Raw genomic sequence first — 20,270 nt, forward strand, 5'->3', positions numbered from 1 at the left:
TCAGTGGATTGTAAACAAGAAAAAAAAAAACCAATGATTTAACCAAGCAAAATAGAAATATTTGGTTATGCATTTTTAAATATTAAATTCTAAATAAAATATTTCCTTCTTAAAAATTTGAGTCTATCCCTTTTTAATGATGATCTCAATAAAAAAATATAAATGACACGTTTTAACTTCTTTAATAAAAGTGCAATCCAAGCAAAATCATTCTGTGGGATACAGTTCGTGTCCAAGCCAACTACTGAACGCTACCTTCATTGGTTCTATAGTCTCGTGCACGTATTGTTTAAGTGATGTTTGCTAAAATTTGACCTCTACACTGAATAAATTCAAGTAAGTGAATTTAAATTTATATTTTAAAGTTTCTAGTTCTAATAAAATACTTTTCTTATTCTTCTCTTTTATACCTAGTATGATCGGGTTAAATTTTACTAAAATGCAGTATTTACCGAAAGTGTAGATTTTGATTTAAGTAACGTTGAGTGCTTTTTTTAAAATTTTTATAAAAAGAACCCGCATTTTTGTGTCAAGAATACAATTATAACTATTTATATACTATCACTGGTGTAAGGAGAATACGAAGCATCGTGATAAAGTAATACTTGTAAAACCACTAACCAAAAAATGTCAAAATTTTTAAAAAACCATGAGTGAAATTCTTCAGGTTCTAACTTATACTTTTTTTTTTTTTTATACTCCGAATTTCAAATCACATTTAGTTAATACTATTACATAGTTTGTAAAACCGTTAAATTATACCTTAAAACCTTAGAGGGAAAATTTTATCCATATTTAATGACCATACTAGAAGAACGAATGTATGCGGATTTTATGAATTCCAATAGCTAAACGAAGGTTAACCTAAAGTTTTTACTAATTGTTTTAAAAATTCTTTAATGTTTTACCCTTTAGATATGTTTTTGCCTTTTTTTGTTTGTTTGTTTTCGTTTCTTGATTTGATGAAAAGTGTTCACAGCGTCTAAATGAACCTTCACTTCTTCGCGCATGAATTCTATAGCGTTTAAAATCGTGCTATAATTCAATGTTAGTCAGCTATGCATTGTTTAAATAAAATGACTTAATTAAACAATTATAGAAATAAAATATAATATACATTTAGAAGTGAAGTTGTTTGGGAGTTGCTATCTATTTTAAAACAGTTAATCTCGTTGTACTTTTTGTGTCTACTATTCTACACAGTTTTAGCTTTAGTATTCATAGCATATATGTATATATGTAATAATAATAATAATAAGAATAAATAATAATAATAAGAATAATAAGAATAAGAATAATAATAAAGGAAAGGGATTAGCTATGCGGTTAGCGTATTGGACTCCCACGCGGAGGTCCCGGGATCGAATCCAGCTGCTGACACTTAGATTTTCTATACCTGGGAGCTTCTTACAGCTCATTGTCCGGTAATGGACAGTGTTGTCTGTAACGAGAGAACACTGTCCGGAGGCTGGCAGTGCACTAAAAAAAGCTCCGGGCGCCAATAACCTTAGATGCTGACGCGCCTTAAATCATAAAAAAAATAATAATAATAATAATAAGAATAACAATAAGAATAAGAATAATATTAAGAAGAAGAAGAAGAAGAATAAGAATAATAGATTAGTATATAAACATACAAACAAATAGGAAGGACACTTAGTATTTAGGAAATGGAAGTAAGCCAGAGTCTGGAATACAAAATTAAGAAAAATAATTGAAACAAAATTAACTAAATCTACTTTTACACTGCAAAGTAAAACGAAGGCAAAAACATAATTCAAATAGAAAAATCATAAATAAGTGCAAATAACTTGTATGAAAAAACAGTAACAAAAAGTAAATAAATAAATAAAAATGAAATCTTAAGATGCAGATAAATAAATACGTCAATGAGGGAGAAAAGTAAAAAATAATAATAGAAAAAAATAAAATAAATCAGAGAAAACAAAAATATTAATCTACTCTAAGTCTGGAAGAAATTGCAAAACTTTAAAAAATACATAAATTAGTAATTGATTTACTGAACTTATTCATGTTCCCATGCATGTCTGCCATAATCTATTAATAGTTAAGAAGAATCTGTATTCTTTAACATTTTAACAATGATGTAGGCAAACTGGCAAACACAAATAATCTCTGCGAGAATGGGAGATTCACAAAGGAAATGATAGAGTACTTCCCGGCTAACCAGGTTGCGCAATGAACATCATTTTTTTTTTTTCAATACATGTTTTGCGTCGTCCAGATATAAAATAAAGAGTAGTGCCTACTTTTAATATCTATTCCACATACTTCTACTACAAAGTTCTCATATTAAATATTAGATAAAATCCAAGGCCTAGGGGCCCGGGAATCGAACCCAGTACCAACAATACATATTAGCTTGACAGGTCTCACCTTTAACCCGTTCGGCTACCGTGGCGCCTGCGACCAGGTATATTTCGATTTGTTTTTGTTTGTTTGTTTGTTTTTTTCCGCATGCCTTCGTTACGACTCTTTCACTATAATAACATGATAATCTTGAAATGAGCGTAACAGCCATCCAAGCGAAGAAACTAAAGTCTACACGCGTTAAAAAATAAAAATTTAATAAACAGTAAATTCAAACTTTTGCTCTACTTTTTTTTTTAAAGCTCGAAATTTTGGCACAACATTAAATAAGTGTTGAAAACTTCTAATTAATTAAAATGACACTTTTTGCGCAGAAGTCTTTCATGTATTCCACGGACACATTTCCTTTGCTAGATAACTTTTTAAACACATATAGCATAAACGTAGACTAAGCCTTGCTTTATTGAACTGCATCTAGCTTTTTTAGCTTCATGTTTACGTTCGTGAGAACTTCAGCATTCTAGTTTGTTTGTCCCATTTCTTTCTTTCTTTTAAGTAAAACAATAAAATTAAAAGAAGCGTAAAAATTATTATTATTTAAAAAAAAATTTTAAGGTAAAAAAAAAGTTGAATAATAACTAAGTAAATTTCCTACTCATAACTCAATCTTTTTGGCAGCGTTTACCACCATCCCTGGCTTACTTACATAAACATAAAACGTTCCTTCCTTCCGTTATGTCTAAGTCTGCTATCTGACTAATTGAAAGAGTTTTTTTACCTTCAAAAGAGAGTATTTGTATAGGATTGGGGGCCCGCAAAGATATTATGTATTGTGGTACTGGGTTCGATTCCCGGTCTTAGGCCTTGCATTTTATTTAATGGTTAATAAAAGAAATTTATAGTAAAGTATGTTTGCTAGTCGCCTCCGTCTACGACACCTACGAGGGTCGTTTGAAAAGTCCGTGCAAAAATAAAAACTACTTAATTTTTTGAGGTAAACCTTTTTTTATTTTTCAACATAGTCTCCTTTAAGGCTTATACAGTTCGTCCAACGCTGCTCTAGTTTGTTGATCCCTTCCGAATAATAGGATTTGTCCAAGTCTGAAAAATAGCCATTCGTTTCTGCAATCACCTCCTCGTTTGAATAAAATCTTTTTCCCGCCAGCCATTTCTTCATATTGGGGAACAAATAGTAGTCCGAGGGAGCCAAGTCTGGAGAATAGGAGGGATGTGAAACGTGTTGGAACCCTATTTCCATTAATTTTGCGACCACAACTGCTGAGGTGTGAGCTGGTGCGTTGTCGTGATGGAAAAGGACTTTTTGTGGGCCAATCGTGGGCGTTTTTCTTCCAGCTCGGTTTTCAAATGGTCCAATAACGATGAATAATATGCACCTGTAATAGTTTTACCCTTTTCCAGATAGTCGATGAGGATTATTCCTTGCGAATCCCAAAAGACAGTCGCCATAATCTTTCCGGCCGAAGGAACGGTCTTCGCCTTTTTTGGCGCAGATTCCCCCTTGGTAACCCATTGTTTAGATTGTTCTTTGGTCTCAGGAGTGTAGTGATGTATCCATGTTTCATCCACAGTGACGAAACGACGCTTAAAGTCCTGCGGATTCTTCTGGAACAGCTGCAAACCGTCCTTGCAACACTTTACACGATTTCGTTTTTGGTCAAGCGTGAGCAATCGCGGCACCCATCTTGCGGATAGCTTTGGCATGTCCAAATGTTGATGCAAAATATTATGTACCCGTTCATTCGAGATGCCCACAGCACTAGCAATCTCACGCACCTTCACTCTTCTGTCATCCATCACCATATCATGGATTTTATCAATGATTTCTGGAGTAGTAACCTCAACAGGGCGTCCAGAACGTTCAGCGTCACTTGTGCCCATATGGCCACTCCGAAAATTTTGAAACCACTTATAAACTGTTCTAATCGAAGGTGTAGAGTCACCATAATGTTTATCAAGCTTCTCTTTAGTCTCCTGAGGCGTTTTGCCTTTCATAAAGTAGTGTTTAATCAACGCACGAAATTCTTTTTCGTCCATTTTTTGAAAATCACTCGACTTCCTCGATTCAAACGAATGCCAAACGCAAAGAAATAGACCGATCTGGCTGAAACTTGGTGTGTGTTCTTCCAAGAGATGCTACTAACTAAACATAACCTCGATACGCGCCAGTGGTGCTATCTCTCTGACTTTGCACGGACTTTTCAAACGACCCTCGTAATTGGTAGTTGGACGCAAAGTCTGCCGGAAAAAAATAGGCATTACTTTATTTTTACTTTACTTTACTTTTATCGGATTTTAAATTCTAAATTGAAGAAATTATTTTACCACGAAATATGACTTCACGGAATAGGTTTTGTGATTAGGCAGAATTATTTTTCGAAAACCTTACTAGTAACAGTGAATAAATACTTGCGTTTCTTGTTATGTTTATTTGTCTCTTGTTATTGATAATAAATAAAAATTTGTTTATTACTTTTGCCTTATTTAGTGAAGGTTCCAATGTTTTGTTTACATTCTTTTCCAAGTATTATTTATTATTTGCACATCCAGAAAGGTCTGCCTCTACAAATATATGGACAAACTGCGATCAATCTGGATTAATAAATATTCAATTTTTACGTAATAAATCCAGAATTAAACGCTGAAACTCTGCCTAAATGTAGAACTAACAATTTTTTGTTTTTTTAAACTTTTTGTAAAAATGAACACCATATAAATACAGGTGTGGTGGAGGTTGTAGCAACAAATTGTTAGCTAAGATTCGATTTATCGTTTGGATTCAACCAGAATTGTTTTCTGGGAGCAGAGATTAGTTAGAAAATTAATTATTTGCATCCTAGAACAGTTACTTCAATCTTAACCAATGATTCTTCTATCCTATAAAGTAAATCCATTACTTTTTTATTTAAAAGTATTCTTGTATTTAGTAAACGATACAAGCACTTATTGAGATTGTTTCTAAAACTTTGTTTACAAAATAATTTAGCGAACTTGATCTGTTTAAACTATAAAATAAACAATTAAGTAATTAAGTAATTTATAATTGAAGCATATTCTCGGAAGAATGCAAGACAGAAGAAAGATGGTAGGGATGTATGGCGCTAATTCGAGGTGGTTACCTCGGTAAGCTGTAATAGTTCTAGCAAAATAAAATACGTTAATCTATTTAGTAATCGATTAGATCTTAGATAAGTAGTTTGACGGTGACGAAATGTGATTATAATGTAATTTGTTGTCTGTATCCTGACAGAATAGCTGCAGTATTTACATTGTGTGTGTTTGTTAACACATATAAACTACTATTTGTAACGACTACGTAAATACGAATACTATATTTATTTATTAATTCTTAAAATAATACGTATATGTTTCAGTTATTGAAAGTACTTGCAAATATTTGTTTATAAAATGATAAGATGTAAATAATGGAGAAGTACTCCAAACCTGTGCTTTGTTTAACGTTAATTCATTTTAAATTTCTGGTTTCGTTATTTTCCTAATGTGAGGAAAGTATGTATTGTTTATAATCAATTGATTATAAAGAATGTTTAATTTTCTAGGCTAATTAAAGAATTTAGATTTGATATTTAGGTAAAACCAGAAACTAAAAAAACTGGCCACCGTCTTTTAGACTGCTAATGGCGATATACATACACGAATATATTTTTCTTTTTCCTGATAAATGATTCAAATAAAGATCAGTATTGACAATTGTGCAATTTAAGCATTCTATTGGAGTATTATTACTATGTCAGTCTACTATCGCGTCGTTCATTTAGTATTTCGTTTAGTAGTCGTCCGTTTAGTATTTTACTTAATTATACTTTGTTTAAATACTTTTTCTGGGGTATTATTACTATGTCAGTCTACTATCGCGTCGTTCATTTAGTCCGCCGTTTAGTATTTTACTTAATTATACTTTGTTTAAATACTTTTTCTAGAGTATTATTACTATGTCAGTCTACAATCGCGTCGTTCATTTGGTCCGCCGTTTAGTATTTTACTTAATTATACTTTGTTTAAATACTTTTTCTGGAGTATTATTACTATGTCAGTCTACAATCGCGTCGTTCATTTAGTCCGCCGTTTAGTATTTTACTTAATTATACTTTGTTTAAGAGTTTTTCTATTTTATTATTTAAATATCTCTCGTTAGTTTATAATTCTATGAAGGTTATAATGTATTATACAATGGCACTTCATTTTACATGAAAAGTATTTATTGTACATATTTATAATTAAGATTTATTATCTATCTACCTGAAGTTTATAAATATTGCCCAGTCATTAAACATATTAATTTATCTTGCACTTTCTGACATTCTATTCTTATTAAATAAATAATTCTGCTCGTTATTTCATCAAGTTAACGTGTGAGATGGCAGCTACCAACATAACAGCATGTCTTAGTTACAAAATTAAGGATACGCCACTAAGTGAGGAGAAAAGCGTTTTTAATTAATCCTTTCTTTTCTTTTTTTTTTTAACTTAGCATTTATTGTGTTACAGAAGAAGAGTTTACAAGGAGCTGCAATTTTATAATGACACAGCAACTTTTGCGCACTCTGTCAGCCACACGTATTGCTCTCTCATACGGTCCATCCTTTCTGTTCGTAATGATGTTACGCCTGCTTGTGCTATTAGGACGGCCGGACATTGAGGATCAACAGGGACGAGTCAAGGATATCTCGCTCAGTGAGCTGCACTATTCTTACGATTTCATCGTGATCGGCGCTGGATCCGCAGGTGCTGTCCTGGCCAGCCGATTGTCCGAAATGCCACATATCTCAGTACATACTTTTTTGTAATAGCAATTTTATTTTGATTCTTTTCCTTTTACTGAAAATATAATTAATTAATATTTTAACAAGGTATTTGGGTTTAAACATTGGTCTAAGTTTGCTCGTTTCAGCTCCAAGTTTTCAATTCCCCCAGGCTAGCTGCTCTGAGTTTTTGACTGGCAAAAAACCTTTACAGCTCACCGTCCTTAGAATGCACACTCAAAGGGCCGTTTGAGCAAATAACACGCAACATTCTTTTAATGCATTTTTTACCATTTCAAAGAACAAATATTCACCAAAGTTTTCCGACAATTGTATCACTGCTAAAAGTAATGTTCTAATAGCAATTTTAAGTAATTATTTACATTACAATCAATTAAATTCATCAGTGAAGTAGCTATGTGGCCAATTTCGCCACAGATAAACTAAGTTATTTTAAACTTAAAAGTTCCGACTCAATAATCTTACAAACTCAACAAGCACGCTTGGTACGGACGCCAAATATTACTGGAAATATATACGACAATGGTGTTACACTTTCATCCATTCATTTTCCAATACTATTTATATTTATATAAACGTCAATATTATGATTCTAATTTAAGATATTATTATTTATAATTAGTATAAACGTTCTTTTACTTCTAAGTATGAAATTATTTATTTGAAAGCTAATTTTTCTGCAATACTTTATACAAAACAAAAGTATTCAGAAAAATGGAAGAGAAAAAAAAGAATAATCCATATTACTTAGCTCAGTAAAATTACATTTTCCGATAATCGATTTAGATCGAAATCTAGAATTCTTTAAAGGCTTTAAAAAAGCAATTTAACATGTTAACTTTGGCATATTACTTAGTATACTTAGTTCATTTCATGCGTTACATATTGCCTTTGTTTGTTCAAGCATCTCCCTGTAAGCTGTTAAAGTAAATTCAAGTTCAGTAATAGTTATTTTATTCAGGTGGGCTTTACGTCCAACTACCAAATTAGGTGTCGTTGACGGAGGTGGATAACGAACATACTTTACTGTAAAGTTCTCATATTAAACATTAAATAAAATCCAAGGCCTAAACGCAGGGAATCGAACCCACTAAACCAACAATATACATCTAAGCTTTGCAGGTCTTGCCTATAACCGCTCGGCTACAGTAGGCGTCTCCCTTGTACGCTGTACATATCCCTCGTTGACTTGTGAAGCGGTTAACGTGTTAATTTTAAGAAGTGTAGTTGCGTCTACTGTTAATAATGATTAGAGATTTAGGTTGTAGTACCTTGAAAATAGAAAGCTAACTTTTATTTGTTCTGACTTTAATGAAAAATCTATTTAGGTGATATTTAGTGTCATCAAAATCAGAACAATTACAAATTAGTTTTAACAAAGAACTGTAACTCCTACTACTTTAAAATATACATAAAATATGGTCATAATTAGCATTAATTTGGTTGGGCGATAACAGGTATTGCTGGTAGAAGCTGGAGGTGCAGAACCAGTACTGTCCGATCTACCACTACTATACTCAGCTTTGCAGATGACACCTATCGACTGGCAATACAAGAGTGAGCCGTGTTTGAACTCGAATCTAGGCATGAAGGAGAGACGTTCAAACTGGCCACGTGGTAAAGTGATGGGAGGCTCCAGCGTGCTGAACGCCATGCTTTACATCAGAGGCAATCGCAATGATTACGATAATTGGGCTCAGCAAGGCAATCCAGGTGTGATAAATATTATAACTTTACAGTTGCGCTTGACTATTATGTACATGAGGCGTGAAAGATTCTTTTAGTAATTCAGGACAGGATGATATGCTGAGAAGTCTTTGATGGACATATCAACTAGTCATTAATTTATCTGTCCTAAAACTGTGGTTAAGTCAAATTAAAACTAAATTAGATAAAGTGGGATCATGATGGGTTTTGGATCATGATATCCAGACGTTGCTAAGGGAAACCTCGAACATAATTTAAAAGTATGTAAACCACCCCAAGTAGTTAGATACTGAGGCATTTATAAAATCAAATTGTAATATTTATTACCGAAATACAGTGGAACCTCGCATAACGAGCACCTCGCATAACGAGTAATTCGCATAACGAGTAAAACAAATTGATTCTTATAGCGAGCGATGTTTCGCATAACGATAGTTTTCTAATGACATTTCGCTGACTGCGCAGTTTACGCTGACTCATCGAAAACTGCGCATTCTTCGATTAGTCATTCCTGTTTACGTATATGCGTTTCATATTCTCCACGTATCTAATGCACTGATACAGTCGAAACCGAACTTCACCGAATGAGTGGTGTATAGGGAAAGTCCATATAGTGACATTTGTGTTTAAATATTGTAACGAAGTTGACCTGGGCAGAGAAGAAAGGCTTAGATTGCTTGTACTGGACAATGCTCCCGCTCATCCTCCAAGTCTACAAAATGATCTTCTTGACGAATTTCAATTTATCAAAATTCAATATCTGCCTCCTAATACTACACCGTTACTTCAGCCTATGGATCAACAAGTAATTTCCAACTTTACAGAAACTGTACACTAAAGGTCTCTTCGAACATTGTTTTGAGGTGACTGAAGAGACAAACCTTACTTTGCGAGAATTTTGGAAATACCACTTCCATATTGTTACATCCCTCAAGATAATCGACAAGGCGTGGGACGGGGTTACCAAAAAAACTCTAATTTCTGCATGGAAGAAGCTCTGGCCTGAAATCCTCGTCGAATCTGGTTTTGAGGCGATTGAATCCGAACCTGTGGAATCTCTAGATAATGAAATTGTGTCTTTGGCCACGGATATGGGATTGACAGTTGATAAAGATGATATTGATGAGCTTGTAGCAGATCATAGTCAAGAGCTATCCACAGAGGAACTTGTTGAGTTGCAACACATTTCACATCAAGAATTGGTGGAAGAGAATTTATTAGACAAAGAGGAGAAAATATCAGAGGAACAACAATCTTCCAGCGCAATAAGAGAAATGTTGAAAGCATGGGAAACTGTTGCAACACACGTAGAAAACTATCACCCGAATAAGGCTGTGGCTATGCGATCTATAAATTTATTTAATGATAATGCTGTGTCACATTTTGAAGACATTTTGAAGCGACGGCAGAAACAAGGAACATTGGACAAATTTATAATTAAAAAGGATTAATTATGAATGTACATATTTATCTCAATTAATATATGTAATTTATATTATATTACATCATATGTACATATGTATATAATTTTTTCGAAATAAATGTTATAAAAAAAAATTTTATCAATATTTTTTTTTGCATGGAACCAATTATCCCCTTTTATTTTAATTTAAATGAAAAAAATTGTTTCGCTTAACGAGTATTTCGCTTAACGAGTAAGGTTCTGGAACGAATTATGCTCGTTAAGCGAGGTTCGACTGTATAACAAATTTTAGTTCGGGAGAACAATATTTCCATTATGTTCAAAATACTTTTAACTATATTTTGACTAACCAAATGAGGGTTAATAATTATAAATATAACTACATTGGATTGGAGTACTCCATAAATTTGAAGGGTCAGAGAACTGTTTAATACGCAAATACCACCTGCCAGAAAATTTAGAACATTTTTTTGATAGAATGCCCTTTGTATGAACCTCTAAGATTACAGTATCTGGCAAAATATACGATTGGGGTGAATTGGCTAAAGTAACAATATTGCTGGAAATCAAAGGTAAAGATCAGGCCAATAATATCTATCTATACACAGTAGGATCGTTCAAATTGAGAGCACTCCTAAAGAATAAATAGTTTTGAACGTAGTAATTTAATTTATAATTTCTTATTCCTGTTTAAAAGCAAAAATTTAATTTATTGTACATATATTTCCTTTATTTTATTTACTTATTTTATATATTTTATTTATTTAGTATTACTTTTGAAAATTGATGGAGAAAAATTAATTTGTTTGCACATAATTATGAAACCAAACTTGTTTGTATAAGATAATTGTATCTACAAACACACAGGATCAACAAAAGGTCCTCTCTCCACTTTGCGTAGATTGCAATGAGGAGGAGGATTTCAAAACATATAATAATGATATGTCCACGTTATGTGGTAGGAAAGGAAACGAATGTTAGACGTCATATACAGGTATTTAGATGCACCATTTCGCTACGAAGACATAGTATTCTCCACCAACATCTATGTGCTTAAATCTATAGCAGAGCTAGCAAAGAAATATGAGTGTATTTAAAAGTTATAGCTGTTTAGAATGAATGGAAGAAAATGATTAGAGAAGGATTACGGTGATTTTAATTTCGGTTAAGCTATAAGGATGGCAGGAATATACAGGGTGTCCCAAGCTATATGGATAACGACTTTTTCTCGGAAACTAAGATAGCTAGAAAAAAACTAAAAAATACGTGTTCCCTTAGTTTTTTGTTAGAAATCCAAATATACTTTGTATTTTTGTTCGGTGCTTCCAGAAGCGAGATGCAGGCACCAACTTCATTTTTTCAAATGGGAAGGTGCGGTTTTTATTTCAGAAATAAATTACTCTATTTTTTTTTAAAGAAAAATTTACTTGAACGGTTTTTTTCTATGAGCGATATTTTAGAAGTTAGGAATGAAAACATGATTCTTATTATAAACGTCAAAATGATAATATTTTAACGGTTTTTTGATTGAATAAGAAGAAAAGTACTATTTTATCATAAATTTTACTCCTCATTAATATTACAGATCATGCTCGAAATGGCCTCCACCATTAGAGATGCATAGACATGCACTTTCCTGCCCCTTACTACCAAAGAAATAGATTCAGCTTTAACCGACTTACAGGCATCTATTATTCTCTGCTTTAGTTCATCTACAGATGCAATCCCTGCTTGATTCTGATACCTACATTTAGAAATGCTTTTAGATAAGCATAAGAAAAAAAAAAGTTATGAATAATCACCTTGTTTTTCAGGTATCCCCAAAGGAAATAGTCCATAGGTGTCAAGTCCTGTGAGAGAGGTGGCTACTGAATAGCCCCCGTGTCGATATAACATGCCCATCAAATTGCCTATCGAGATATCTCTTTACATGCCACATGGTATTATATCGACATGGGAGACGATTCAGTGGCCATCTCGTTCACCGGATTTGACACCTACGGACTATTTCCTTTGGGGATACCTGAAAAACAAGGTGATTATTCATAACTTTTTTTTTTCTTATGCTTATCTAAAAGCATTTCTAAATGTAGGTATCAGAATCAAGCAGGGATTGCATCTGTAGATGAACTAAAGCAGAGAATAATAGATACCTGTAACTCGGTTAAAGCCGAATGTACTTCTTTGGCAGTAAGGGGCAATTGGCAGGAAAGTGCATGTCTATGCATCTCTAATTGTGGAGGCCATTTCGAGCATGATCTGCAATATTAATGAGGAGTAAAATTTATGATAAAATAGTACTTTTCTTCTTATTCAATCAAAAAACCGTTAAAATATTATCATTTTGACGTTTATTATAAGAATCATGTTTTCATTCATAACTTGTAAAATATCGCTCACAGAAAAAAATCGTTCATGTAAATTTTTCTTTAAAAAAATAGAGGAATCTATTTCTGAAATAAAAACCGCACCTTCCCATTTGAAAAAATGAAGTTGGTGCCTGTATCTCGCTTCTGGCAGCACCAAAAAAAATTTACAAAGTAAATTTGGATTCCTAACAAAAAACTAAGGGAACACGTATTTTTTAGTTTTTTTCTAGCTATCTTAGTTTCCGAGAAAAAGTCGTTATCCATATAGCTTGGGACACCCTGTAGAGTACTGACCCATCCATTAGTTGTAAGGTTTATGTAAATAGTTGTATATAGTAGAGGGATGACTGTGTGAAGCGAATGTATTTATAAGTAAGAATGGAGAGTGATTGATATTCTAGTGATAAGCACCTAGACGATGCTGGCTGTATGGCGAAAGCCAATGCCAAAAAAAAAATCTTCAATAAACTATGTCTATGTCTACTGGTCATTAATTTTTCTATAATAATTGTTACATCAAATGAAACAAAAATACAATTACTAAGCGCGTAAAATAGAAGAGAATGATTTTAACTGATAGCATTAGTTGACAGGGTGGAGCTACCTGGACGTGCTACCCTACTTCAAAAAGAGCGAAGACATTCGTATCAATGATCTGAAGAGCAGTCATTACCATGGAAGCGGTGGCCATCTTACAATAGAGACGTTAAGGTACTGTATTCTAGAGCTATTTCTTTTATACAGTCGCACCTTGACTCAGAGATACTCAGTATTTTAACCTGATTTTTTCGAATTATAATTAAATTTCATCCCACAAATGTAGTTTCTATTAATCATTTAAGAATGAACGACATTGTCTGTTCATAAACTACACCCATTTGGTGTAGTGGCTTTGGAAAAAGCCATATTTATGGCGCTTTTCTCAGCTTCTTGCAAGGTCTCTTGTGAGAAAATTGTGTTAAAGAAGAAAAACAAAAGCAATCGTCTGAAAAAGAAGGACAACGAATTTATCATACGATCATTTTAAACATTGTAAAAATCGCACGTCATTGTTTTCTAGCTGCATTAGTTTCTTATTTTTATTTTATTTATTTTTTTTCACGTGTGAGATTCAAATTTAAAGTTACACAGGCGAAATACGAAGTTACTAATTACTGCATTATTTGTGCATGACAATGATTATGGTTTCCATTGGAATCAATGATAAATCATAGATGAATGATTCCTGCAAATCATTCTTATGGTGTTTAGCATTATCATCAATCTAGCTGATTGACAAGACTGTGGTAAAAAGGTTTCCAGCTTGCAGTTTATGTATATTTGCACGTTTATTTTTATTTTTGTGTATACAGGGTGTTCATTTTAAGACGGCTCAAATGCATTTCATGCTTAAACGGTTGATCTGAGCGAAAAATGGTAGGGGAAAAATTTGTAGCCCGTCACCTCTAGTTTCAGAACATGTGACTTGATTTTAGATTGCCCGCATTCGCGGCTGACGCGCGACTAAAAGTGAGGGTTCGCAGTTGACCCTATTTTCATATACACCTCAGATACAGAGAGCAGTTCATAACCTCCTGGCTAGTCTGTCTTGCGAGCCAGAGGAGACACCTTTGAAGGCACAGTACATGCTTCACAAGTTGAGTAAAGTGCATTATTTGATAAATTAAGGAATAAGTTTGATCCTTTACATGTTAGATGTTGATCATTTAAATATGTGGCCGGAGGTTTCCAATTTTTTTGGTAATTAAACGCAACTCTCCCAAAATTACCAAATAATTATTAAACCTTCTTGTTTGTAACTGATGTAAAATTAATTTTTAGCCATTTTCTGTATGCTTGAGAACATCTAAAGCTCTTAACATTTGATTTTTCTTAGAAAAATCACTCGGAAAACGACTTATTTTCCGATATTAAGAAAAATACTAGCTTTACTGCCTTGGCAATATTTTTAGTAGAAAGAGGATGAAAAAATACATAAAAATGACCGATTTGATTTGAGCAAAAAATGGTAGAGGAAAAATTTGTTGCCCGTTACCACTAGTTTCAGAATATGTGACTTGATTTTAGATTTCTGCCCGCATACGCGGCTGACGCGCGACTAAAAGTGAGGGTTCGCAGTTGACCCCCATTTTCATATACACCTCAGATACAGAGAGCAGTTCATAACCTCCTGGCTAATCTGTCTTGCAAGCCAGAGGAGGCACCTTTGAAGGCACAGTACATGCTTCACAAGTTGAGTAAATACATTATTTGATAAATTAAGGAATAACACTTAGCGATAGCGTGCTCTTCTTTCTTTTAATAACAAGTTAAAAAATTGAAATGTGATTAATAAGTATCAGATTTTGAAATGGCCTAGCACCTTTAATTTTATAGATATCTAATTGCGGTTTCCGGTTTCTTTCATAACTTTTTATACTCTTTAAAACTGTGTATATGAAAATGGGGGTCAACTGCGAACCCTCATTTTTGGTCGCGCGTCAGCCGCGTATGCGGGCAGGAATCTAAAATCAAGTCCCATATTCTGAAACTAGAGGTGACGGGTAACAAATTTTTCCTCTACCATTTTTTGCTCAGATCAACCGTTTATGCATGAAATGCATTTGAGCCGTCTTAAAATGAATACCATGTATAATGAAATAATAAATGCAAACCAAGATGATAATAATATTTTTAAAACTTCTGAAGGTACTATTCACCCATTACTGAAGCATTTCTGGAAGCTGGCCATCAATTAGGATACAGAGTGGGTGACGTTAACGGCCCGTTTCAGACTGGCTTCACTAGATCTCATTGCACGCTTAGAAATGGTGAGTCAACTTTGCTATACTATACTGTGGACTTAGAACTACGTGAAGCTGAAGATGATTTTAAGAAAACATCAAAAGCAATTGTTTTTTCATTTGTTTGTCTGTGTTTTTTTTCTTTTACACAGGATTGCGATGTAGTACAGCTAAAGCGTTCCTTCGTTCAGCAAGAAATCGTCCAAATTTAGACATATTGTTGCATTCCCTAGTTGAAAAGGTGTTAATCAGAGAGGATAAAGGTGAACCTAGGGCGGTTGGAATTAGTTTCCAAAGATTTGGCATCAGAAACGTCAAAGTGTTTGCTAAGAAAGAAGTTATTTTGTCAGCAGGCAGTATAAATTCACCTCAGGTAAGAGAGATCACAGTTCACTCCAGAATCCTCCCTAAAATGCGAAATCAAATTATTCAAAGAAAACTTATAGACGTACTGAGTAACAAATACACCAAACTAAAAATTACAAATTGTTGACGTTCTATCATGGAAATTGAAGATAAATGTAATCTAAGACCGTGTACCCTGACTCCAGGGATGCTAAGGGAAGATATGAGTTCAATGGTTAGCGTAAACTGGATTCCAATGCGGAGATTCCGGGTTCGAATCCAGCTGCTGACCCTTAGATCTTCTCTTCCTAGGAGCTTCTTGCAGCTCACTGTCCGGTGATGAATTTTTTTTTTTTTAAAGAGAACATTGGCCATAAACCAGCTCAAAAAAGGTGCCGTTTGCCACCTAAAAATTGTTGACGCTCTTAAAAAATTTGTTTACAGCTTCTGATGCTGTCAGGAATAGGACCAGAAGATGAGCTAAATCTTAATTCCATTCCGACAATAGTAGCGCTTCCAGGCGTTGGCCAAAATCTACAAGATCATGTGGCAATTGGTGGTATCACATACCTGATCGATTCGCCTTGGAAAACGCGACCGATAGGTGCCGGCTGTGTGTTGCCCAGGCTGCTAACGCTTAACACTTTGAGAAAGTTTGTCAATGAGAAATCAGGACCATTGTATGGGCTGCCAACTACTGAAGCTATGGCATTTGTCAACACCAAGTATGTTGCATAGTTTTTAGTTTATTTGTGGTATTGATTTTTCATCAATAAACAACTTTTCGTTGTTTAGAATATTTTCTTCAGCGAAAATTTCACTATTTCCATTTGAATTTCTTACATGCGTGTCGGCGCGTTCATATTTCTTCTTCTTCTTCTTCTTGCTGGGCACTACAGTCCATGGAGGACCTTGGCCGCCTCTATAATCTTGTGCCATTCATCCCTCTCTTAGGCCGCTCTTCTCCATTTTCTTACGCCCAGATCTCCAGAAATCCTGCTCAACAATGTCCAGCCATCTCATCCGGGGCCTTCTCTCTCCTTCTAGCCCCTCCTAGATGTCCAAGAAATAGTTTCTTAGCTATTCTTTCCTCCCCTAATTCGTTCCAAGTGACCCAACCATCTAATTCTTCCTTGTTTAATAAGGCCAACTAGGGCGTCCATATTTAAACTCTCCTCAAATACCTCTCTGGCAAGACCTTCGTTTAGCCTTGACCTGATCGTAAAACTTTATAATGGCTGCATTTCTTATGCAAGACGTCTGACATCAGACCTTGTTGCTCCTTGTTTCGGATGAGAACATGGAGCGTCCCAGTAAACATCTATTTTTGCGAGAACCAGTCTCTTGAAACCGTCTTCGAAATCTACCTATGAAATCCTAATAATCCTAGCCCAATAATGTTATAAGAGGATGATGTTGTCTTATATAAATCAACAAGAGAAACAGCATTACTCGTATCATCAACAGACTTATATTTTGGTATTTGTCAAACTGACAAAATACAACACAAAGTGGAAAATTAAAATAAATTACGGACTAAACTAAGCAACGCAAAAACGTTGACCTATTCTCATCAGACAAATTAAACACGACCACTCTTTGATTCTTTCAACTAAACCACATCAAATATCTCGGTATAATTCTGGACAACAAATTTACGATCTCTACCCAGTTACAGGGCAAAATGAACTTGGGAATTATGACTACCATATTGTTTTTCAATCGTCCAACTTTAAAATAACCGTATTTCTCAATATTCTATCATATTATTTATTATCTGATAATTAAAAAAACCACACAATTTTTTTTTCTTTAATGATTTCACAAATTATTACTCATATGGTAAACACGATTTGTGCCAAATTTCACAATCTCACCCAGCATAACCCACAAAATAACCCCAAAAAATAACAGAGATGAGGTGTACTCAAAAAGAAAAGGGGGACATATTTGTTGTGAAACCCCAATTTGATAAGATCACCATAATTTACTCTTATTAGAAATAAAAGAAAATTATGCCTTATTTTTTGATTTAATAGATTTTTTTTTTGTTTTTAAATTTCCACGCAAACGTAGATATGCAAACGCTAGCGAAGATTTCCCAGACATACAACTATTTTTCGCCAGCACTGGAGATAACTCTGATGGTGGTATATTCGGACGCCGGAACCATGGTATAACGGATGATATCTACGCTTCAGTATTCGAGCCGATACTCTACAAGGACGCTGTAACCATTCTACCATTGCTGTTACGTCCTAAGAGCCGTGGATGGATAAAACTAAGGAATAATGATCCGACATCACACCCGCTCATCTACCCAAATTATTTTGAAGATCCAAGCGATCTTGCAATCATTGTCAGTCGTTTAATTTACTTTTTTATTAAGAATTTTAACGACAGGTTATTATACGGCTATAAGTTGTACAATGTTGTGATGCTGTTTAGGTAGAAGGTGCAAAGATAGGTTACAATTTGAGCCAGACAGAAGCTATGCAACGATACAATGCACGACTCCATGATATCCCGATACCTGATTGCGCTCATTTACCCTTTCTATCAGATGAATATTGGGCGTGCCAAGTAAGTTACTTTTATTTTTCATTTTTTTACATTTTTCTGAGGTATTTTTATTACTTTAATAATGTTAACTTTGACTTAAACTATAAACAGAAACTTCTTTTTCAAGAAATAAGTATCCAATTTAAAGAAATAATTTGGAATCTTAAGGAGCTAGAAACTTCTTAGAAGATACTGTTTAACATAACATCATCAATATATTTAATTAGTAAGCTGGAGTTTTGAATAGTTCGTTTCTGCTGGCCCGTTTAATGTTAAAGATGGTTGAACCCTACACTTCTTTCTCTATCAACACTTCAAAATAATAATTGAAGAAGTAAATGATTGTATAGAAAACTAGATTTCTGTCCGCAACTTCACTGCTTTGTATTAAAACAATTGACTTAACACTATTTACGTTTATCTGCTAATTTGGAAATTGACAGCCTGAAAAATTGGCAGGCCTAAGGTCGTACATCCCCCTTCGACAGTTCATCATCCTGTAACTAAGGGTCCTTATTTTATCCATCAAGTTGACTTTTCTTTTAAATTTAAAGTTAAAAGTACTATATATTTGAGCAATATTTCGTGGGGTTCAGAATGTTATGAATTGTACAATTCAAATTTCAGCTTCTCAGCTCTCCAATTTAGTACCTCAAATGTTTTGCAATTTCTCTCAATAGCGAAGACAGTAATAGTCTTGAATTGAGCAAAATTGCATCTTACAAAGTTGACATTACTTTTAAATGTAGAGCTAAAAGTAGTGTTTAATTCACCTAAATTTCGTAATAGTTCTGGCGTTTTGAAGGGAGGAGATATTGCCACTCATAATTTGAATGCGATGTGAGATCACTAAATTTCGACAATTTGCTGCATTTATGAATTCTAAATTTACTTGCAGGCTATTTCTAGCTCTACAGTTAAAAGAATGAGGAGATATTAGGGAAAAATGTTTTCTCAATCATGATTACGCCTTGATGTTATAATTCCTTTTTTTTTTCTTTTAATGCCATCCAGGCTCGATACTATACCATGACAATCTACCATCCAGTAGGAACGTGTAAAATGGGACCCGACTGGGATGCGGAAGCTGTAGTAGATCCCAGACTGCGAGTATATGGTGTGAAAGCGTTGCGTGTGATTGATGCATCAATTATGCCAACAATTGTGTCCGGAAATACTAATGCACCAGCTATTATGATTGCTGAGAAAGGTGCAGATATGATTAAGGAAGATTGGGGACTGTTACACTATTATGGTTATGAGTAGTGTGCAAAAAAAACAAAAATGGTCGCGTAAGAAACAAAATTTGTAAAATTATTGGGTAAAAATTCAAATTGTTTTACGCTGGAATAATCCAGGTTAGGCCAGAGAAAAATAGTATATAGGATGAAGTAGAGGATACTAAATTTCCTAAGACGTTGACTAACATCAAAATGTTTGTTTAGTGGCAATTTAAGTTTTACTGAAGTAGTTTTACAGTTAAATTTTAATTTAAGATTAATATAAGTATTCCGTTTAATGTATTACCTAGTGCTGCTAGAGTGTATTATATTTAGGAATTAGGAAACAAAACTCAATAGTTTAAAACCAACTAAATAATTTGGCAACGTACAAATAAATAAATAGAATTTTCTATACTTCCCAAAATTTAATTTCAATATTAGAGAAATAAATGAATCAGAAAATTATTTGCATTGTCTTCTTTTATTTTTTACGCATAAAACGATAACTTGCCTAAAATATTAAGCACAGTGTAAGATTGCTTGTTTAATTTTTTTGTATTTAATTTGTACTTAATTAAAACTGTCCGGTAGGATAGCTGTATAAGGGTTGATCGTCAAAAACTGCACGAAAAAGCTGTAACGTTGAAAAACATCCAAATTTGAAAATTTTTGTCTCTTTTTCTAAAAAAGATAAAATGCCTAAATTTTCTTTATAATATAGGGAA

At 33.8% G+C, this 20,270-nt stretch overlaps 2 protein-coding genes across 4 annotated transcripts in view; one reads left to right on the plus strand and one right to left on the minus strand.

Annotated features, from left to right (window-relative positions):
- Flo2 (flotillin-2) overlaps window positions 1-20,270 on the minus strand; it is a 166,015-nt gene that overhangs the window by 7,845 nt on the left and 137,900 nt on the right. The gene's annotated exons all lie outside the window — the stretch shown is intronic.
- LOC141461842 (glucose dehydrogenase [FAD, quinone]-like) lies at window positions 215-19,719 on the plus strand. Of its 2 annotated transcripts, none has more exons than XR_012463037.1 (10): window positions 215-336; window positions 6,859-7,139; window positions 8,591-8,846; window positions 13,226-13,343; window positions 15,321-15,442; window positions 15,568-15,788; window positions 16,205-16,485; window positions 17,837-18,119; window positions 18,213-18,343; window positions 19,337-19,478. XR_012463037.1 is itself a non-coding variant. In XM_074143232.1 (10 exons), the coding sequence occupies exons 2-10, from the start codon at window positions 6,891-6,893 to the stop codon at window positions 19,586-19,588; spliced, it is 1,917 nt and encodes a 638-aa protein (XP_073999333.1). In that variant the 5' UTR covers window positions 215-336; window positions 6,859-6,890; the 3' UTR covers window positions 19,589-19,719. The 2 variants fall into 2 exon arrangements, 1 of the variants encoding a protein (XP_073999333.1); XM_074143232.1 differs by having other exon boundaries at window positions 18,209-18,343; window positions 19,337-19,719.

The sequence above is a fragment of the Rhodnius prolixus genome, unplaced genomic scaffold (genome assembly GCF_049639745.1).
Source record: "Rhodnius prolixus isolate KJV_2025 unplaced genomic scaffold, Rpr scaffold_12, whole genome shotgun sequence".
Classification (NCBI taxonomy): Eukaryota; Metazoa; Arthropoda; class Insecta; order Hemiptera; family Reduviidae; genus Rhodnius; species Rhodnius prolixus.